The sequence below is a fragment of the Symphalangus syndactylus genome, chromosome 4 (genome assembly GCF_028878055.3).
Source record: "Symphalangus syndactylus isolate Jambi chromosome 4, NHGRI_mSymSyn1-v2.1_pri, whole genome shotgun sequence".
In the NCBI taxonomy this organism is placed as follows: domain Eukaryota; kingdom Metazoa; phylum Chordata; class Mammalia; order Primates; family Hylobatidae; genus Symphalangus; species Symphalangus syndactylus.
Window position 1 is genome coordinate 101842944 of NC_072426.2, and position 21339 is coordinate 101864282.

The 21339-nt window shown below is 41.4% G+C and overlaps 1 protein-coding gene across 17 annotated transcripts in view; it reads left to right on the forward strand.

Annotated features, from left to right (window-relative positions):
• Positions 1 to 21058, forward strand: part of ABHD18 (abhydrolase domain containing 18) — an 80591-nt gene extending 59533 nt beyond the window's left edge. For 10 of the 17 annotated variants that reach the window (XM_063637534.1, XM_063637533.1, XM_063637532.1 and 7 more), the window contains 6 exons: positions 631 to 720; positions 1991 to 2092; positions 6186 to 6278; positions 9352 to 9730; positions 11382 to 11544; positions 17909 to 21058. In XM_063637534.1, coding sequence (XP_063493604.1) covers positions 631 to 720; positions 1991 to 2092; positions 6186 to 6278; positions 9352 to 9730; positions 11382 to 11544; positions 17909 to 17960 — 879 coding nt within the window. In that variant the 3' untranslated portion in view covers positions 17961 to 21058. Of the gene's footprint in view, positions 1 to 630; positions 721 to 1990; positions 2093 to 6185; positions 6279 to 9351; positions 9731 to 11381; positions 11545 to 17908 lie in introns of those variants that run through there. The other 7 variants (XM_063637535.1, XM_055275904.2, XM_063637544.1 and 4 more) reach the window with 4 other exon arrangements.
• The last annotated feature ends 281 nt before the right edge of the window (positions 21059 to 21339 follow it).

The window sequence follows — 21339 nt, forward strand, 5'->3', positions numbered from 1 at the left end:
CTATGGAAGACAAGACCCTATCTTTCATTCCTCTAGAAGACTCACTCCTTTCATGAAGCCTGCCTTTCCCTTCCGATTCCTCTAGCCCAGAAGGGAAAGTAACTTTTCCAGAAGATAAAATTTTCCCTTCTCCAAAAGGGAGAGTAATTTTACCTTCTCTAATCACACACATTACATTATTTTAGATCTATTATATAATCTGCTTTGTAGTTCACCGAATTCATGGCATACTCAGTCAACCTCAATGGTCTGATGTTTTATAGTTGTGATTTTGCTCTATCTGGCAAGTCACTTAAGTAATGAGTGTGTTTACCCTGCTGCCCAGCATCTACATCTCGGCATCTTTGCTCCATATTTACACAGTAGAAAGTAGCTCTCAGTGAATGGTCTTGAGGTTACTTAAAGTTTTGTATTACATTTTATTGCTTTCTAAAGGGGAAATTAAACGTTGTTGAATTTATGATTTGGGAAAGTTAATGAGGTGGCTAGACATTCTCACGAATGTTTACAGACTTTGTGTTTATCTGACCAACTATTTACTGCACGGAATGCTTATTAATATTAAATATTTTTATTTTAATGAATAGAAACTCTAAATAGAAGCTCTCTAAACTATCTGTTATATTACAGATGGCTTCCTTAGCGGTATCCAACTGGCCTAAGCCCATGCCATTGATTCCATGCCTGTCTTGGTCCACAGCATCTGGGGTCTTCACTACGGTAATTTAATTGTAATTAATATTAGGTAGCTATATATAATTAGAGGTAATTGTTTTTTGGGGGTCCCCAAAACCACCCTCAGCTTTGGTGATTCAAAGAAAGAATTAGAGGACTCAGGATATAGTCGTAATCATGATTAAGGCTTAACTACAGCAAAAGATACAACACAGTCAACAGAAGGAAAAAGCGCATGAGGTAGAGTCCAAAGGAAACCAAGAACAAGCTTCCAAGAGTCCTCTCCTAGTGGAGTGTTACAGTTCATGCTTAATTCTTTTTTTTTTTTTTTTTTTTTTTTGAGACGGAGTCTTGCTCTGTCACGCAGGCTGGAGTGCAGTGGCGCAATCTCGGCTCACTGCAAGCTCCGCCTCCCGGGTTCACGTCATTCTCCTGCCTCAGCCTCTCCGAGTAGCTGGGACTACAGGCGCCCGCCACCACGCCCGGCTAATTTTTTTGTATTTTTAGTAGAGACGGGGTTTCACCGTGGTCTCGATCTCCTGAACTCGTGATCCACCCGCCTCAGCCTCCCAAAGTGCTGGGATTACAGGCGTGAGCCACCGCGCCCGGCTACAGTTCATGCTTAATTCTTCCAGCAATAATTATTGACAGTAAGTGCAAAGTGCTGTCCATCAGTGAAGCTCCGGAGCCTTGCAGTCCAGAGTTCTTATCAGGGGTTAGTGACTTAGATAACTTCTGCCTAGCATGCACCAAAAATTCAAAAGGAAAGCAGGTGTTCAGCAGAAACTGCGTTGTTTATATAAGCAGTTTAGGTACAGTGACCCACTCTTATCATTTAGGAAAAGTTTTATGTAAGTGTAGAAAGCTGTTTACTGGTCAAGTTCCCAGACTCCAGTTAAGGGCCAACCTTACAAGCAGGCTAAAGATAGGCAGTCTTAGGCCAGGCATGGTGGCTCACGCCTGTAATCCCAGCACTTTGGGAGACTGAGGCTGGTGGACCACCTGAGGTCAGGAGTTCAAGACCAGCCTGGCCAACATGGTGAAACTCTGTCTCTACTAAAATACAAAAATTAGCTGGGCGTGGTGGCACATGCCTGTAGTCTCAGCTACTTGGGAGGCGGAGGCAGGAGAATTGCTTGAACCCAGAAGGTGGAGGTTGCAGTGAGCTGAGATAGTGCCATTGCACTCCAGCCTGGGCAGCAGAGTGAGACTTCGTCTGCAAAAAAAAAGGTAGTCTCACACAGTAATAATAATAAAAGTATTGGGCAAATTGCCTTATGATGTGGTTTGATCTTAATTTAGCTTATTATTTCAGGGTGTGTTGAGTAAATCAATTAATTGGAGGGAGCTGGAAAAGCAATATTATACCCAGACAGTTTATGAAGAAGAAATTATTCACATGCTTGAATACTGTGGAGTAAGTATTTCACTTTCCACCCAACATTGGTGGCGGGGGGAGTTGATTGTATATTTAATGATTCAGGTTTTTAAAGAGAATAGCACATTTTTAAAAACATAGCTGTACATAATATTTTTTGCTTAAAAAAATTTTTCATTTTTGCCCGGGCATGGTGGGTCACACCTGTAACCCCAGCACCTTGGGATGCCGAAGTGGGTTGATCACTTGAGGTCAGGAGTTTGAGACTAGCCTGGCCAACCCCATCTCTACTAAAAATACAAAAATTAGCCACGTGTGGTGGTGGGTGCCTGTAATCCCAGCTATTCAGGAGGCTGAGGCAGGAGAATCTCTTGAACTTGGGAGGCAGAGGTTGCAGTGAACCAAGATTGTGCCACTGCACTCCAGCCTGGGCGACAAGAGTGAGACTCTGTCTTAAAAATAAATAAATAAAAATTATTTTAAAATAAAACACAGATACAGAGAATCATGCAAAGCAAATATGTGGTTTACTACATTTATTAAAAGGCAAACACACTGTAACTAGTACCTAAGTCAAAAATAATACTTGACCACCCAACCCAGAAACCCCTTCAAATGTGTCCTAATCACAAGGCCTTCCTCCCTGCATTATTGGTAATCATTATGCTTATGTTTATAGTAATTACTCCTTCTGCCTTTAAAATAATTTTATTATCCAAATATGTATCTGTAGACCCTATAGTTCTTTTATTTGAAGTACCTTTAATAAGTTGCCTTCCAATAGAAAACCAAACACTGCATGTTCTCACTCATAGATGGGAATTGAACAATGAGAACACTTGGACACGGGGCAGGGAACATCACACACCAGCGCCTGTTGGCGGGTGGCGGGCTAGGGGAGGGATAGCATTAGGAGATATACATAATATAAATGACAAGTTGATAGGTGCAGCAAGCCAACATGGCACATGTATACCTATGTATCAAACCTGCACGTTGTGCACATGTACCCTGGAACTTAAAGTATAATAATAAAAAATCAATCAATCAATCTGTAAAAAAGAAAAAAAATAAGTTGCCTTCCATCCCTTTATTTTCCTTATAATTTATTTCATGAAGAATTTAGGTTATTTGACCTGTACGGTTTCTCACGATCTAGATTTTTCTGATTGCGTTCTCATGGTACAGTTCAGCATATTGCTCTACATTGCCTGAAAATTGGGAGTTGGATCTAAAGGCTTGATTAAACTCATTGTTTTGATTTCTTTCACAAGGCTATATAGGAAACACATAATATCTGATTATCTCTTTTTTTATGATGTAAGCCTCTACTGATGCTTAATGACTATATCAATTCATTGAAGGTTGCTGATATTCTATTATTTCTTTTTCATGTACTAGTTTGAATACTTTTAAAAGGAGACACTTACCTCATATATTATTTAGTTACATGGTAGTTCAGTTTGTATAAGAAAGGCAGTTATGATAAATGCTTGATTTTTTTTTCTGTAATTTACCAGTTTTCAAGATGATGAATTGGTTTCCTATTACTCTTCAAAAGTGACTGATCCTTTTCTTTTTTTTTTTTTTTTGCTCTCTCTTGCTCTGTTGCCCAGGCTGGAGTGCAGTGGCACTATGTTAGCTCTCAGCTCACTGCAACCTCCGCCTCCCAGATTCAAGCAATTCTCCTGCCTCAGCCTCCTGAGCAGCTGGGACTACAGGCACGCGCCACTATGCTTAGCTAATTTTTGTATTTTTAGTAGAGACGGGGTTTCACCATATTGGTCAGGCTGGTCTCAAACTCCTGACCTCGCAATCCACCCGCCTCGGCCTCCCAAAGTGCTGGGATTACAGGCATGAACCACCGCGCCCAGCAATCCTTTTCATGAATTTAAATTTTTTACTGTTTGAAAGATACTGAGACTCAAGAAACTTCAAAAAAAAGAAATCTTTCTACTATAAATGAGGACTTTTTATTTATAATTAAATCACTGTAAACTTTACTCTTGTAAAGTAGGTCTATCTTGCATAACTTCAAAAGGTAGTTGATTGCTTGCCTAAGAACTTTATTACAAAATAGCTTTATCGGGGCCGGGCGTGGTGACACATGCCTGTAATTACAGCACTTTGGGAGACTGAGGTAAGAGGATCACTTGAAGCCAGGAGTTTGAGACCAGCCTGGGAAATAAAGTGAGACTCTTGTCTCTACAATAAAAAAAAAAAAAAAAGGCTGGGCATGGTGGTGCACGCCTGTAGTCCTAGCTACTCAGGAGGCTGAGGTGGGCAGATCACTTGATCCCAGGAGTTCGAGGCTGTAGCAGTGAGCTATGATTGTGTCATTGCACTCCAGCCCAGGTGACAGAGCAAGACCATTTCTCTTAAAAAAAAAAAAAAAAAAAAAAAAAAAAAAAAGGCTGGGCGCAGTGTCTCATGCCTGTAATCCCAGCACTTTGGGAGGCCGAGGAGGGCAGATCACGAGGTCAGGAGATCGAGACCATACTGGCCAACACGGTGAAACCCCATCTCTACTAAAAATACAAAAAATTAGCCGGGCATGGTGGCAGGCAGGCACCTGTAGTCCCAGCTACGCAGGAGGCTGAGGCAGGAGAATGGCGTGAACCCAGAAGGTGGAGCTTGCAGTAAGCCAAGATCACACCACTGCACTCCAGCCTGGGCGACAGAGCGAGACTCCACCTCAAAAAAAAAAAAAAAAAAAAGCTTTACCTGCTAGTTAGTTCCTATACATATAATCAGAAGAATACCTGTATTTGAAAGCTTATGAGAAACTTACATGTATGTTTTAAAGGAAATTTATAAGTTTTAGTCATCTGAAATTGCAATGTAGTTGTCTTAGTCAATTTTGTGTTGCTGTAACAGAATATCTGAGACTGGGAAATTTATAAGACCAGAGATATATGTGGCTCACAGTTCTGGAGGCTAGAAAGTCCAAGGCTGAGGGGCCCACATCTGGTGAGTGCCTTCTTGCTGCATTATTTCATGGCAGAAGGCATAAGGACAAGAGAGAATGCGTGTGTGTGCAAAAGAGATAGAGGGAGGGAAGAGGCTGAACTCATTCTTTTATCAGGAATCTATTCCCGATAACTAACCCACTCCCACAGTAAGGGCCTTAGTCAATTTACGAGAGCAGAACCTTCATGGCCTAATTAAAGGTCCCACCTTTCAACACTATTACATTGGGGATTAAGTTTCCAACACATGAACTTTGGGGGACATATTTAAACCATAGCGGTAGTCTTATTTGGCACTTCTCATCTCACTTAGAACCAGTTCACAATAATGAATATTCAATAAATGTTAAGATGTTTTCCCTACTCTGTGTTTTCCCAGTCAAAAAAAAAAGTTCAATTTATTGGTGTCCCACTCTGAGTAATTCGGGAGCCCTTTGATCTTTACATTTCCATGTGTTACTAAACTTCCTTTCTCTTATAGTGATTTGTTGTGGTAACCGGGTTGTTGGGTATTTTTATTTTCCTTGCCTTTAACCGATTTTAATTTTTTTTTTTGAGACGGGGTTTCACTCTTGTTGCCCAGGTTGGAGTGCAATGGCACAATCTTGGCTCACCGCAACCTCTGCCTCCTGAGTTCAAGCGATTCTCCTGCCTCAGCTTCCTGAGTAGCTGGGATTACAGGCATGTGCCACCACGCTAGGCTAATTTCATATTTTTAGTAGAGACAGCGTTTCTCCGTGTTGGTCAGGCTGGTCTCGAACTCCTGGCCTGAGGTGATCCTCCCACCTCGGCCTTCCAAAGTGCTGGTATTACAGGTGTGAGCCACTGTGCCTGGCCAACCAATTTTAATTCTTTAACTTAAAAAAAAAAAAGTATGGTCATATAATTCAAGCATCAAAAAGTATAAACAGATATATATAGTGAAAAGATTCCTACCCCATCTGTGCCTAGGTCCAATCACCATCAACAAATAACAACCTATATTGTTTAGTGTTTCAGGGAATTTTTGGTCCATGTGCAAACCAATAAAAATATGAACTTTTTAAATCTTTTTATTTTGTTGAGACAGGGTCTGGCTCTGTCGCCTTCCACCTCAGCCTCCTGAGTAACTGGGATTATAGGTATGCACCACCACACCTGACTAATTTTTGTATTTTTTGTAGAGATGGGATTTCACAATGTTGCCTAGGCTTGTTTCAAACTCCTGGGCTAAAGCAATCTGCCTGCCTCAGCCTCCCAGAGTGCTGGGATTACAGGTATGAGCCACTGTGCCCAGCCTCACTTCCCTTTTTTATGGACTATACAGAGTATTTCCTTATTATTTTTTACTGCTATATAATAGTCTATTATGTGAATGGATGTACCGTAATTAATCAATCAGTACCCTGTTGATAGATGTTTATGTTGTTTCTCATCTTTTGCTATTAATAAACAGTGCTGCAGTGAGTAACTTTGTACATTCATGTTATATAAGTGTAAATTCCTAGAAATATGATTGCTGAGTCAAGGGTATAGTAATGTAGTTAGATTTTGTCTAATTCTAGTTATGTCAGTTTACACCACCAGCAGGAATGTGTCTGTCTTCGTAAGTTCCCAAATTCATGTGTGTTATCAAACTTGAGTTTTTATTTTTTTGTCAACTGGCACTGGAAAATGGCATAGTTTTAATTAACTTAAGCATGAGGGAAATTGAGCAAGTTTTTATAAGTTTAAGAGCAGTTTGGCTGGGCACGGTGGCTCACACCTGTAATCCCAGCACTTTGGGAGGCCGAAGTGGGCAGATCTTGAGGTCAGATTGAGACCATCCTGGCCAACACAGTGAAACCCCGTCTCTATTAAAAATACAAAAAATTGGCCGGGCATGGTGGCTCACGCCTGTAATCCCAGCACTTTGAGAGGCCAATGGATCACCTGAGGTCAGGAGTTCGAGACCAGCCTGGCCAACATGGTGAAACTCCGTCTCTACTTAAAATACAAAAATTAGCCAGGCATGGTGGCAGGCGCCTGTAATCCCAGCTATCCAGGAGGCTGAGGCAGGAGAATTGCTTGAACCCAGGAGGCAGAGGTTGCAGTGAGCCCAGATCATGCCATGCCATTGCCCTCCAGCCTGGAGGACAAGAGCGAGACTTCTTCTGAAAAAAAAAAAAAAAAAAAAATTAATCAGGCATGGTGGCATGTACCTGTAGTCCCAGCTACTCAGGAGGCTGAGGCAGGAGAATCGCTTGAACCCAAAAGGGTGAGGTTGCAGTGAGCTGAAATCGTGCCATTGCACTCCAGCCTGGGTGACAGAGTGAGACTCCACCTCAAAAAAAAAAAAAAAAAAAAAGCAGTTTGTATTTTGTTTTCTGTTACCTTTATATGTATATCCTTTGCTCGTTTTGGGGGTTCTGGGCTTTTAAAAAATTATTCAGTTCTAGCTCTTAATAAATTAAAGTGATTTGCCATTTGTAATATGAGTTGCAAATATATTTTCCCAGGCTGTCATTTTTTCTTTTGACTTTGGTTTTAGCATATAACAAAGTTTATTTTTACTTAAATTCTGTTGTACAGTCATGCTCTGCATAACAGTGCTTCAGTCACATATATAAGGTGGTCCAAAAGATTGTAATACCATATGTTTACTATACCTTTTCTTTTTCTTTTCTTTTTTTTTTTTTGAGATGGAGTCTTGCTGTCACCCAGGCTGGAGTGCAATGGCACAATCTCTACTCATTGTAACCTCTGCCTCCTGGGTTCAAATGATTCTCCTGCCTCAGCCTCCCAAGTAGCTAGGATTACAGGTGCCCACCACCACACCTGGCTAATTTTTATATTTTAGTAGAGACAGAGTTTCACCATGTTGGCCAGGCTGGTCTTGAACTCCTGACTTCAAGTGATCATCAACCCACCCTTGGCCTCCCAAAGGGCAGGGATTACAAGCATGAGCCACCGTGCCTGGCCTACTGTACCTTTTCGATGATTAGATACACAAATACTTACAATTGTGTTACAATTGCCTACAGTATTAAGTACAGTAACACGTTGTACAGGTTAGTAACCTAGGAACAATAGATTATACCATATAGCTTAGGTGCGTAGTCAGCTATACCGTCTAGATTTATGTAAATACACTGTGATGTTCACACAACAATGAAACCACTTAATGATGCATTTCTCAGAACATATCCCATCATTAAGCAACACATAACTGTATTTACAAGTCCTTAAACTTAGAATATAGTTTTGAGACTTTAATAGGCAATATTTCTTTTTTTCTTGATAATTTTTTTTTTTTTTTGAGATAGAGTCTCACTGTGTCGCCCAGGCTGAAGTGCAGTGGCACAATATCAGGTCGCTGCAACCACTGCCTCCCAGATTTAAGCAATTCTCCTGCCTCAGCCTCTCGAGTAGCTGGGATAACAGGCACACACCACCATGCCCGGCTAATTTTTGTATTTTCAGTAGAGACAGGGTTTCGCCACGTTGGCCAGGATGGTGTCGATCTCCTGACCTCGTGATCCGCCCGCTTCAGCTCCCCAAAGTGCTGGGATTACAGGCGTGAGCCACCGCGCCCAGCCAATAATTTTAAATTCTGGTTAGTTCAACCAGAGAAGGGGATTTGGAGAAGCTGGTGTCCTCCTGTGCTTGAATTTACATTACTTAGTTGTAAGACTTTTAGAAGTTCAAAGTTGTTAAGGCAGATCATGGATTTTAAAAGTTTGGCTATAAAAAAAATGATGCAGGCTAAATGATACCCTTTACTGTTTAGTAGGAAACAGCAATAAAGTGTAAGTCATTTATCTTAGTCCTGAGTTAAATTTTAATGCATCTTTGTTTTTTAAAAAAGTTATGGTAAATAGACACAACATAAAATTTACTATCATAACCATTTTTAAGTGTATAGTTCAGTGGCATTAATTATATACATGTTGTGCAACCATCACCACCATCTATCTCCAAAACGTTTTTATCTTCTCAAACTGAAACTTACCCATTGAACAAAACTACTCATTCCTCCCTTCTCCTAGTCTCTGGCAACTGCCATTCTCTTTCCATCGCTATGAATTTTACTACTATAGGGACCTCATACAAGTGGAATCATACAATATTTGTCCTTTTGTGTCTGGCTTATTCACCTAAGATAATGTCTTCAGTGTTCATCCATGTTGTAGCATGTGTCAGAATTTCATTCAAGACTGAATAATGTTTAATTGTTTGAATATACCACATTTTATTTATCCATTTATTCATTCATGGACATTTGTCTTTTCTCTTTTTTTTTTTTGACAAAGTTGTTAATAAAACCCTATTTTATATTAAATAATGTTTTCTTTCCTTTCATATGTTCAGACAGATTCTTTCAAAATGGGACAAGAGTTTGTGAAACACTTCACTAGCAATGCGGACAAGCTAACTAACCTTAATCTGGTTTCCAGAACTTTAAATTTAGATATATCAAACCAAGTTGTATCCCAAAAACATGCTGACTGCCATAATTCTAGTAAAACATCTGTCAGCGCAACATCAGAAGGACTCTTATTGCAAGATACCTCTAAGATGAAGCGCTTCAATCAAACACTTTCAACCAACAAAAGTAGTTATATAAGTCGCAACCCTCAGTCATACCACCTACTTAGTAAAGAACAAAGAAGAAACGGTCTTCGGAAAGAATCTTTAATATTTATGAAAGGAGTCATGGATGAATGTACTCATGTAGCAAATTTCTCAGGTACTAATTTTTATATGAAATTGAGAATATTTGCTGATGTGTAAATATTTGTGAAATATTTTAAAGGATGCTTTGTAAGATAATTTTATATTTTCAAGGGTATATTTTTTTGTTGGCTCCAGAATATGTTTGCAAAAATAAGTTGGTTACTTAAATGTATCATATTCTATCTATGAAAATTTAAGATTATCTTATTCATTAAAAAACACTAGACAGCCAGGTGTGGTGGCTCATGCCTGTAATCCCAGCATTTTGGGAGGCTGAGGCAGGTGGATTGCTTGAGCCCAGGAATTCAAGACCAGCCTGGGTAACATGGTAAAACCCTGTCTCTACCAAAAAAAAAATACAAAAAAGTAGTCATGTGTGGTGGTGCATGCCTGTAGTTCCAGCTACTTGGGAGACTGAAGTGGAAGGATCGCTTCAGCCCAAGGAGATGGAGGTTGCAGTGAGCCAAGATCACACCACTGCACTCCATCCTGGGTGACAGCAAGACTCTCACACACACGCACAAACACACACACACACTCTCACACACTCTGGAGCTGGACACAGTGGCTCACGCCTATAATCCTAGCACTTTGGGAGGCTGCGGTGGGAGGACCGCTTGAGCCCAAGAGTTTGACACCAGCCCGGGCAACATAGTGAGACCCTGTCCCTATAAAAAATGTAAAAATTAGCTGGGTGGCCAGGCCCAGTGGCTCACGCCTGTAATCCCAGCACTTTGGGAGGCCGAGGCGGGTGGATCACTTGAGGTCAGGAGTTTGAGACCATCCTGGCCAACATGGTGAAACCTCATCTCTACCAAAAATATAAAAAATTAGTTGGGCATAATGGTGTGTGCCTGTAATCCCAGCTACTCAGGAGGCTGAGGCAGGAGAATCATTTGAACCCGGGAGGTGGAGGTTGCAGTGAGCAGAGATCATGCCACTGCACTCCAGCCTGAGTGACAGAGTGAGACTCCATCTCAAAAACAAAAATAAATTAGCTGGGTGTGGTGGCACATGCTTATAGTCCCAGCTACTCAGAGGCTGAGGCAGGAGGATCCCTTGAGCCCAGGAATTCAAGGTGGTACTGAGCTATGATTGCACCACTGCACCCTAGCCTCGGTAACAAAGTGAAACTCTTATCTCCCAAAAAAGAAAAACTGGATTGCTGAGTGTGGTGGCATTCACCTGTAGTCCCAGCTACTCAGGAAGTTAAGGAGGGAGGATCACTTGAGCCCAGGAGTTTAAGGTGTAGTGCACTATGATCTTGCTGGTGAATAGCCACTGCATTTCAGCCTGGGCAACACAGTGAGATCCCATCTTTAAAATAAATGATTGAGGCAATGCATACCTCATGTACTCTGATGTGATTATTATGCATTGCATGCCCGTATCAAAATATCTCATGTAACCTATAAAAATATACACCTACTGTGTACCCACACACACACAAAAGAAATAAATAAATTAGTTAATTTTTAAAAACCACAGTATTTTGTATCATTTTTAGAATATTTATCTCGTACTGGAGATGAGTAAGGTAGCATAGTTGATTTTTAATTTAATCAAAAATGTTTAGTTTGATGAACGTTTTATTTACTGCATTGTGTGGTGTTTTTTTATTTTCTAATGTGTATATGTTGAATTTTTTAAAATCCTATACCTAGTCCCAGTTGATCCAAGCCTCATTATAGTGGTTCAAGCCAAAGAAGATGCCTATATTCCACGAACAGGAGTTCGAAGTTTACAAGAAATTTGGCCTGGTTGTGAAATCCGATACTTAGAAGGAGGTCATATTAGTGCTTATCTTTTTAAACAAGGACTCTTCAGGTAAGATGGCTGGTCCAAACAGGTATTCGTTCATTTGTTGTTTGTTTTCTGGATTTTTTTGCTTCAACAAATATAAAAGATTAGATATTTTTATAGTCTGTTTCAATCTTTGAATTCCCTCCTCACCTCCCACAAATCTCACATTGAGTTACTTTTCCCTCTTTCCTAGAATTTCATCTTCTTCTTTTCTTTTTCTTCTAAAGAACTAAGCATGATGCATATCATAGGCGTGCTTTATCGTGTGGCTTCCCCCTCTTCAAATATTAATGGCCAGGTATTTTAGGATGTGAGAAGGAAGATCATGGCTTGTTAAAGTTGCTTTGGTGCATCAAGAGTCTTTTCACTCTATTCTGATGTTTTTTCAGAATGGCCTGAACATCTGTGGAATAATTTAGCAATGTTTTTCAGTTAGCAAGTGAATATTGAACCTTAAATAAGAAGTGCTTTTAATGTTAATAACCTTATATGACTCCACTATTTTAGTTAGAACTTATAAGGCCGGGCGCGGTGGCTCACGCTTGTAATCCCAGCACTTTGGGAGGCCGAGGCGGGCGGATCACGAGGTCAGGAGATCGAGACCACGGTGAAACCCCGTCTCTACTAAAAATACAAAAAATTAGCCGGGCGTGGTGGCGGGCGCCTGTAGTCCCAGCTACTCGGAGAGGCTGAGGCAGGAGAATGGCCTGAACCCAGGAGGCGGAGCTTGCAGTGAGCCGAGATTGCGCCACTGCACTCCAGCCTGGGTGACAGAGCGAGACTCCATCTCAAAAAAAAAAAAAAAAAGCCGGGCGCGGTGGCTCACGCTTGTAATCCCAGCACTTTGGGAGGCCGAGGCGGGCGGATCATGAGGTCAGGAGATCAAGACCATGGTGAAACCCCGTCTCTACTAAAAAATAGAAAAAATTAGCCGGGCGTGGTGGCGGGCGCCTGTAGTCCCAGCTACTCGGAGAGGCTGAGTCAGGAGAATGGCGTGAACCCGGGAGGGGGAGCTTGCAGTGAGCCGAGATTGCGCCACTGCACTCCAGCCTGGGCGACAGAGCGAGACTCCGTCTCAAAAAAAAAAAAAAAAAAAAAAAAAAAGAACTTACAAAAACTTTTATGCTGGCTGGGCGCGGTGGCTCATGCCTGTAATCCCAGCACTTTGGGAGGCGGAGGCGGGCGGATCACGAGGTCAGGAGATCAAGGCCATCCTGGCTAACACAGTGAAACCCCATCTCTAGTAAAAATACAAAAAAAAAAAAAAAGTAGCCAGGCGTAGGTGGAGCATGCCTGTAGTCCCACCTACTTGGGAGGCTGAGGCAGGAGAATGGCGTTAAAACCCGGGAGGCGGAGCTTGCAGTGAGCCAAGATCACACCACTGCACTTCAGCCTGGGAGACAGAGCGAGACTCCGTCTCAACAAAAAAATTTTTTTTATGCTAAAACTATAGTTTTCTGGTATTCTGCATTATTGGAACATATTCCTCATGTTATTATTAATGGTTAAATAAATTAATTCACATAAATGGTTAGATCAGTGCCCTGTACATAAGTGTTAAAAAAAACCTGCCAACTGGATAGCTATATGATAGAAGAATTGTATGTAATACGTTTGACATGTTTTAGCTCTTGTTAACATAAGAAATAAGTTTTCTATATGTTACTTATCTAGCCCAACTTATAAATGTCACCCTTTTGAGAAATAAACCAATTCTTCAAGTCTGTCATGTCTTGAAGGATATAGTAAACCTTTCTTTTTATAGTATGATCTTTTAAGAAGTATTCATGTAGCATTTGAGTCCCTATTGCTGAGTGAGCAGACTATCCAATACTCATTGGCCCTCTGGCACAACAAAATTAAAACAAATAAGCAAAAATCCATGACTACCTAGAGTTGCTAGGATTGCTTAAGAAGAGTCTAAAGTTCTGTTATACATGTGAATGCAGAGGACCCACATGCTTGCATTAGTAAATTAGTATCAAATTTCTTTCTTTTGTGTGTCTAAGTGGGAGTATAGCTAAGAGGTATTAGGAAGAGTAGATTTATAATGAAAGTCAAATATAAAAACTCAAAAGTGCTATTATGAAGGCTTCATTTGAGAGAGATAAATGTTAACTATTATGTGCCAGATGCTAGGGCAATTGCTCTGTTATTATCCCCTTTACACAGAATAAAGGGAACAAAAAAGATTAAGTAACTTGCTCAAGCGGAATCACTACTAAGCTATTTGACTTCCATTCCCCATCAGTCACTTCAAAACTTAACAGAGATTAGATGACATTGGAATAGTAGAATTTTTAAAAATTCCGTCTTTTCACACACCAAACATAAAAATGAAAGAAGCTGCCAGGCGCGGTGGCTCACATCTGTAATCCCAGCACTTCAGGAGGCCAAGGCGGGTGGATCACGACGTCAGGAGTTCGAGCTCAGCCTGGCCAGTATGGTGAAACCCCATCTCTACTAAAAATACAAAAATTAGCCGGGCGTGGCCGGGCGCGGTGGCTCAAGCCTGTAATCCCAGCACTTTGGGAGGCAGAGACAGGCGGATCACAAGGTCAGGAAATCGAGACCATCCTGGCTAACATGGTGAAACCCCGTCTCTACTAAAAATACAAAAAATTAGCCGGACGTGATGGCGGGCGCCTGTAGTCCCAGCTAGGCGGGAGGCTGAGGCAGGAGAATGACGTGAACCCGGGAGGTGGAGCTTGCAGTGAGCCGAGATCGTGCCACTGCACTCCAGCCTGGGCGACAGAGCAAGACTCCGTCTCAAAGAAAAAAAAAAAAAAAATTAGCCGGGCGTGGTGGGCGCACGCCTATAGTCCCAGCTACTCAGGAGGCTGAGGCTGAGGCTGAAGAAGCACTTGAACCTGGGAGGTGAAGGTTGCAGTGAGCTATCGCGCCACTGCATTCCCCCTGGAGGCAGAAGTTGCAGTGAGCTGAGATGGCACCACTACATTCCAGCCTGGGTGACAGTGAGACTCTGTCTCAAAAAATGAATGAATGAATAAATAAAGCCATTCCTTTATGTGCTCTAATATTTTGTGTTATTTAGAGCTTATTGATAATACAAGTGAATAAGAGACTATTCACATGATTGAAAAGGGACGTACATTTCCTAACCCTTCTCACATGTACACAAGCCCGTATTGTAACTTTCGGCACCAGGAAGTAAACAAATTCAGATTCATTCCACAAGAGCAAGTGCCTGGAACTAACTGAGGAAAAAAATTATCCAGTGGGTGGGCCGGGCACGGTGGCTCACGCCGGTAATCCCAGCACTTTGGGAGGCGGAGGCGGGTGGATCACGAGGCCAGGAGATCAAGACCATCCTGGCTAACACGGTGAAACCCTACTAAAATAGAAAAAAATTAGCCGGGCGTGGTGGCGGGTGCTTGTAGTCCCAGCTACTCCAGAGGCTGAGGCAGGAGAATGGCGTGAACCCGGAAGTCGGAGCTTGCAGTGAGCCGAGATTGCACCACTGCACTCCAGCCTGGGCGGCAGAGTGAGACTCTGTCTCAAAAAAAAAAAAAAAAAAAAAAAAAAAAAAAAAAAAAAAAAAAAAAAATTATCCAGTGGGCAATAATTTCAAAGTCCTGTTTACTTCTTCCCTATTGCTGTCATATCTGTCTTCAAAACAAAATCTCTTTATGTGTTTACACCAACATGCAAATATCCACCTCTAATTTTTTTCCCTTCTTATGGTTCATTATAATTCACAGGGAACAAATACTTGAGCCAAAGAAAGACAAGCATGTTGTAAAACTATGACTTCCCAACATATTGGAAATAATAATCTATTAGCAGGCTATCAGTTTCAAAGATAGTCTTTTTTTTTTTTTTTTTGTTTCCTTGAGACAGAGTCTTGCTCTGTCACCCAGGCTGGAGTGCGGTGGCGTGATTTCGGCTCTCTGCAACCTCCACCTCCCGGGTTCACGCCATTCTCCTGCCTCAGCCTGTGGAGTAGCTGGGACTACAGGCGCCCGCCACCACGCCCGGCTAATTTTTTTCTATTTTTAGTAGAGATGGGGTTTCACCGTGTTAGCCAGGATGGTCTCGATCTCCTGACCTCGTGATCCACCTGTCTCGGCCTCCCAAAGTGCTGGGATTACAGGCGTGAGCCACCACACCTGGCAAAAGACAATCTTAATAGCTTTGTTTGGATGTGAGGATACGGTTAGTTGAACAAGTTGGATACAACATTAATATCTGATAGTTATTTAAACTGGGTGAAAATATAGACATACATTTTCTTTTTTCTTTTTTTTTTTTTTTTTTGACCCGGAGTCTTGCTTGTCACCTAGGCTGGAGTGCAGTGGCACGATCTTGGCTCACTGCATCCTCCGCCTCCCAGGTTCAAGCAATTCTCCTGCTTCAGCCTCCCGAGTAGCTGGGATTACAGGCACCCACCACCACACCCGGCTAATTTTTGTATTTTTAGTAGAGACGGTGTTTCACCATGTTGGCCAGACTGGTCTCAAACTCCTGACCTTGTGATCCGCCCACCTTGGCCTCCCAAAGTGCTGGGATTACAGGGGTGAGCCACCGCGCCCGGCCTAGACATGCATTTTCTTTTTTTTTTTTTTTTTTTTTTTTTTTTTTTTTTTGGAGACGGAGTCTCGCTTTGTCACCCAGGCTGGAGTGCAGTGGCGTGATCTCGGCTCACTGCAAGCTCCGCCTCCCGGGTTCACGCCATTCTCCTGCCTCAGCCTCTCTGAGTAGCTGGGACTACAGGCGCCCGCCACCACGCCCGGCTAATTTTTTTGTATTTTTTTTTTAGTAGAGACAGGGTTTCACCGTGGTCTCGATCTCCTGACCTCGTGATCCGCCCGCCTCGGCCTCCCAAAGTGCTGGGATTACAAGCGTGAGCCACCGCGCCCGGCCACTAGACATGCATTTTCTTAAAAGCCTGGAGGAAAGATATGAAAAGATTAACAGTAGATGTGAGTGATGGGATTATGATGTTTTCCCCTTCCTATGTTTTAGATTTTCTGAATATTCTGCTATGAAAATGTATTATACAATAGGAAAAAAACAGTTTTAGAAAAAAATATGAATGGGGCAGGGTGTCGCAGGACTATAGTTCCAGATACTCAACAGGCTGAGGTGGGAAGATAGCTTGAGGCCAAGAATTTGAGGCTGCAGCGTGCTACGATTGCACCTGAGAGTAACCACTGCACTCAAGCCTAGGCAACATAGCGAGATCTTGTCTCTAAAGAAAAAAAAAAAAGAAAAAATATCTTATGGAAGATAAAATTTGTGTATTCCTTTTCTTTCTTTTTTTTTTTTTTTTTGAAACAGTTTTGCTCTTGTTGCCCAGGTTGGAGTGCAATGGTGTGATCTCAGCTCACTGCAACCTCTGCCTCCCAGGTTCAAACAATTCTCCTGCCTCAGCCTCCTAAGTATGGGATTACAGGCATGTGCCACCACACCCGGCTAATTTTTTGTAATTTTAGTAGAGACAGGGTTTCTCCATGTTGATCAGGCTGGTCTCAAACTCCTGATTTCAGGTGATCCGCCTGCCTCGGCCTCCCAAAGTACTGGGATTACAGGCTTGAGCCATCGCGCCCGGCCTGTCTGTTCCTTTTCAATTGAAATATTAAAATACTTGGTAAACTTAATGTGGGAAACCAAGGCTTTTGATTTTAAGTAGCCAGGAACATGTTCATAGTAAATGAAAAACGTCTATATCATAATCTGTGAAATAGAATCTTACATTCTGAAAAGTTACATAATTAATTTTCAACAAAGTGATAAGACAATAAATCAGTTCCTTTTTCTTTCATAATTTATTTTATACACACATTATACACATATGCCTCTGTGTGTGTGCATGTGTGTATGAATATATATATTCTAAGGCACAAAAAAGTGCTTCAGAAAAAGATAATGCTTCTAGAGCCATCATAAGTTGGAAGTATATTTGAGGTTTTCCAGCAGTGGTGGTAAAGTTGCATGCATCTGAAGCAGGCGGATCACTTGAGGCCAGGAGTTCGAGACCAGCCTGGACAACATGGTGAAACCCCGTCTCTACTAAAAATACAAAAAATTAGCAGGGTGAGGTGGTGCATGCCTGTAATTCTAGCTACTTGGGAGGCTGAGGCATGAGAATCACTTGAACCGGGAGCAGAGGTTGCAGTGAGCAGAGATCATGCCACTGCACTCCAGCCTGGGCGACAGAGCAAGACCCTGTCTCAAAAGAAGAAAAAAAAAGTTACATGGATTCAAACACCCATTCTGGGGAGGGTAACTGCCTGTTTCATAGCTATTTAGAGAGGATGTCAAGTTGCAAGCCACAGATAAGTTTGGAAATAACTTACGGTAAAGGCATTGTTTGTCCCCCCTTTTTGTTAGTTACTTAGAGTTTTTCTTTCATATTTAATTTTAGACAAGCCATCTATGATGCATTTGACCGCTTCCTCCATAAATACGCTAACTAATTGGATTATTACATGTAACCAGTATGGCCATGATGTTTCTTACAAAAGGGAGCTTCATCCTGTGATCATGTGAAGGACAAGCAGATAGCACTAATATATCTAATCGCTATCAATGTAGTCTGGAATTCATTGTTACACATCAGTTAACTGTAAACTTCGAATACATTTGAATAATTTCAAGATAATATTTGAAGTAAATAATGTTAAAGTGTTTTTATTATTGTTTATTGGAATCCCATATACTCAATGTTTAGTCTGTTGTTACTATTTATGAAAAACTAAATTTTTAATCATGAATAATTTATTAAATTAAATAAATTTATTCATAGAAACTTTTCTGGGTTTTAGTAAAATTGCTAAATCAAACCAAGATTTTAATATATCAGCATTTACTTTGTACCCTTATAACATTTCACTATTGATTTGAGAAACATGTTTATTTTTTGAATGTTCTTGTGTTCAACGAATTTTCTGCTGTGGAAATAAATACTTATGATATATAAAATCAGTGTTAACTTTGAATTCTAAAATATCCTGATAGCTTCATAGATAAGTGCTTTTCTTTTTCTTTTTTTTTCTTTTAACATGTACCTCTACTTGAATGTAAGTGCTTTTAATAATCAAAGTGAGTGGCAGGGTGCGGTGGCTCACACCTGTAATCCCAGCACTGGGAGGCTGAGGTGGGCAGATTACCTGAGGTCGGGAGTTCAAGACCAGCCTGACCAATATGGAGAAACCCCCCTCCCCCCGCCGACTACAAATAGAAAAAATTAGCCAAGCATGGTGGTGCATGCCTATAATCCGAGATACTCAGGAGGCAGAGGCAGGAGAATCGCTTGAACCGGGGAGGCAGAGGTTGTGGTGATCCGAGATCACACCATTGTACTCCAGCCTGGGCAGCAAGAGTGAAACTCCGTCTCAAAATAATAATAATAATAATCAAAATGAGTGTTCTGCAGATAAAATGCATTAGACTTTGCTAGACTGAAACTTTACTAAAGATTAGGGTTTTTAAAAAATGCCAATAGGCCATGTGCGGTGGCTCACGCCTGTAATCCCAGCACTTTGGGAGGCTGAGGCGGGCGGATCACAAAGTCAGGAGTTTAAGACCAGCCTAGCCAACATGGTGAAACCCCATGTCTACTAAAAGTACAAAAAAATTAGCCGGGCATTGTGGCGTGTGCCTGTAATCCCAGCTACTCAGGAGGCTGAGGCAGGAGAATTGGTTGAACCCAGGAGGCGGAGGTTGCACTGAGCTGAGATCGCACCACTGCACTCCAGCCTGGGCAACAGAGCAAAACTCCATCTCAAAAAAAAAAAAACAAAACAAAACATTAGCTGGGCATGGTGGCAGGCACCTGTAATCCCAGCTACTCGGGAGGCTGAGGCAGGAGAATTGCTTGAACCCGGGAGGCAGAAGTTGCAGTGAGTGGAGATCACACCACTGCACTCCAGCCTAGGAGACAGAGCAAGACTCTGTCTCAAAACAAAACAAAATGCCAAACTTATTTCTCCCTACTAAAAAGTTTCAATTCACAAAAATGGAAACATTGGAAGACCTGTTGCATTAACTGATGGAGTGCAGTGGCATGATGTTGGCTCACTGCAACCTCCGCCTCCCAGGTTCAAGCGGTTCTCCTGCCTCCACCTGAGTAGCTGAGATTACAGGTGCCCGCCACCATGCCTGGCTAATTTTTGTATTTTTAATAGACACGAGGTTTCGCCATGTTGGTGATGCTGGTCTCGAATTCCTGACCTCAAGTGATATGCCTGCCTTGGCCTCTCAAAGTGCTGGGATTATAGGCGTGAGCCACCACACCCGACCTGACATTTTATTTTTATTTTTTTAATTACATTTTTTTATATGCTTACTCTTTGGATTGCTAACCATCTAACTACCCAAATACTTAACAGCTTTGGCTTTTAATTTCAGAATTTAATAGACACATATGCAATTGATTTGTCCCATATAAACTTTATTTTACAGAAAATATTTAAAGTTTTATGTAATAGCTATTAACTCTCTTAAATGGGGGGTTATATGGCTAGATTTGGTGCTTTCTTTTTATGTTAAACTTCTCTAGCTGTCAGCTAAAATGTTAAAAAAGTAGAAGATATTTTAGGGTATTGTGTGAAGTTTTACAGTAGGTATATTTGAGTTTTGTTTGAAATCTGCGTTGTCTGTGAATTATTTTTAAATAGGTATTCTTAGTCTACTAACGATATTTGAATTATAATGTGCCTTTGCAGTCTTTTTAAAGGAGATTTCATTTGTCACCTCTAATGCTTCTATCATCTTAATTTTTTACAAATATTTAAAAATTATTAATGTGAAGTTATTGATGGTAGACAAAGTAGTAACTTCTTTCAAACTACTTTGGCACAACAAGCCAACACTGTACAGCTCTTTGAGCTATAAGCAATTTTACATGTTCAGATGAGAACCTTTAGTTTTAACCAAAAGTATAACATCTACTAAAGTTCTTCCACAAAATACTTTTTAAAATAAAACTTGTCAACTGAATTGTGATTTTCTTATATTATGTATATAGTGAGGTTATATGATTGAATGCTTTTTGAACAATAGTTTTAGGAAAACCAATACTTTATTATTGTTCACATAAACATTTCTTACTAAGCAATAATGTACTATGTTGTGTGAATTTCTATTGTTAAAAAAATGAAATTTTGATTTAGTTTTAATTAATTCTTACGCATAACTAACTTTTCCAAATAAAGTGTGAAAGAAAGTATTTTTAAAATTTCATCTCTTAGCCAGATGTTTTAAGAATATATCCCTAGGTTGGCCGGGCGCGGTGGCTCACGCTTGTAATCCCAGCACTTTGGGAAGCCGAGGCGGGCGGATCACGAGGTCAGGAGATCGAGACCACGGTGAAACGCCGTCTCTACTAAAAATACAAAAAAAAATTAGCCGGGCATGGTGGCGGGCGCCTGTAGTCCCAGCTACTTAGAGAGGCTGAGGCAGGAGAATGGCGTGAACCTGGGAGGCGGAGCTTGCAGTGAGCCGAGATCGCGCCACTGCACTCCAGCCTGGGTGACAGAGCGAGACTCTGTCTCAAAAAAAAAAAAAAAAAGAATATATTCCTAGGCCGGGTGCGGTGGCTCACACCTGTAATCCCAGCACTTTGGGAAGCTGAGGTGGGGGGACCACCTGAGGTCGGGAGTTCGAGACTAGCCTGACCAATATGGAGAAACCCCGTCTCTATTAAAAATACAAAATTAAAAAAAAAAATAATTAGCCAGGCGTGGTGGCGCATGCCTGTAATCCCAGCTACTCAGGAGGCTGAGCCAGGAGAACCGTTTGAACCCGGGAGACGGAGTTGCAGTAAGCCGAGATTGTGCCATTGCACTCCAGCCT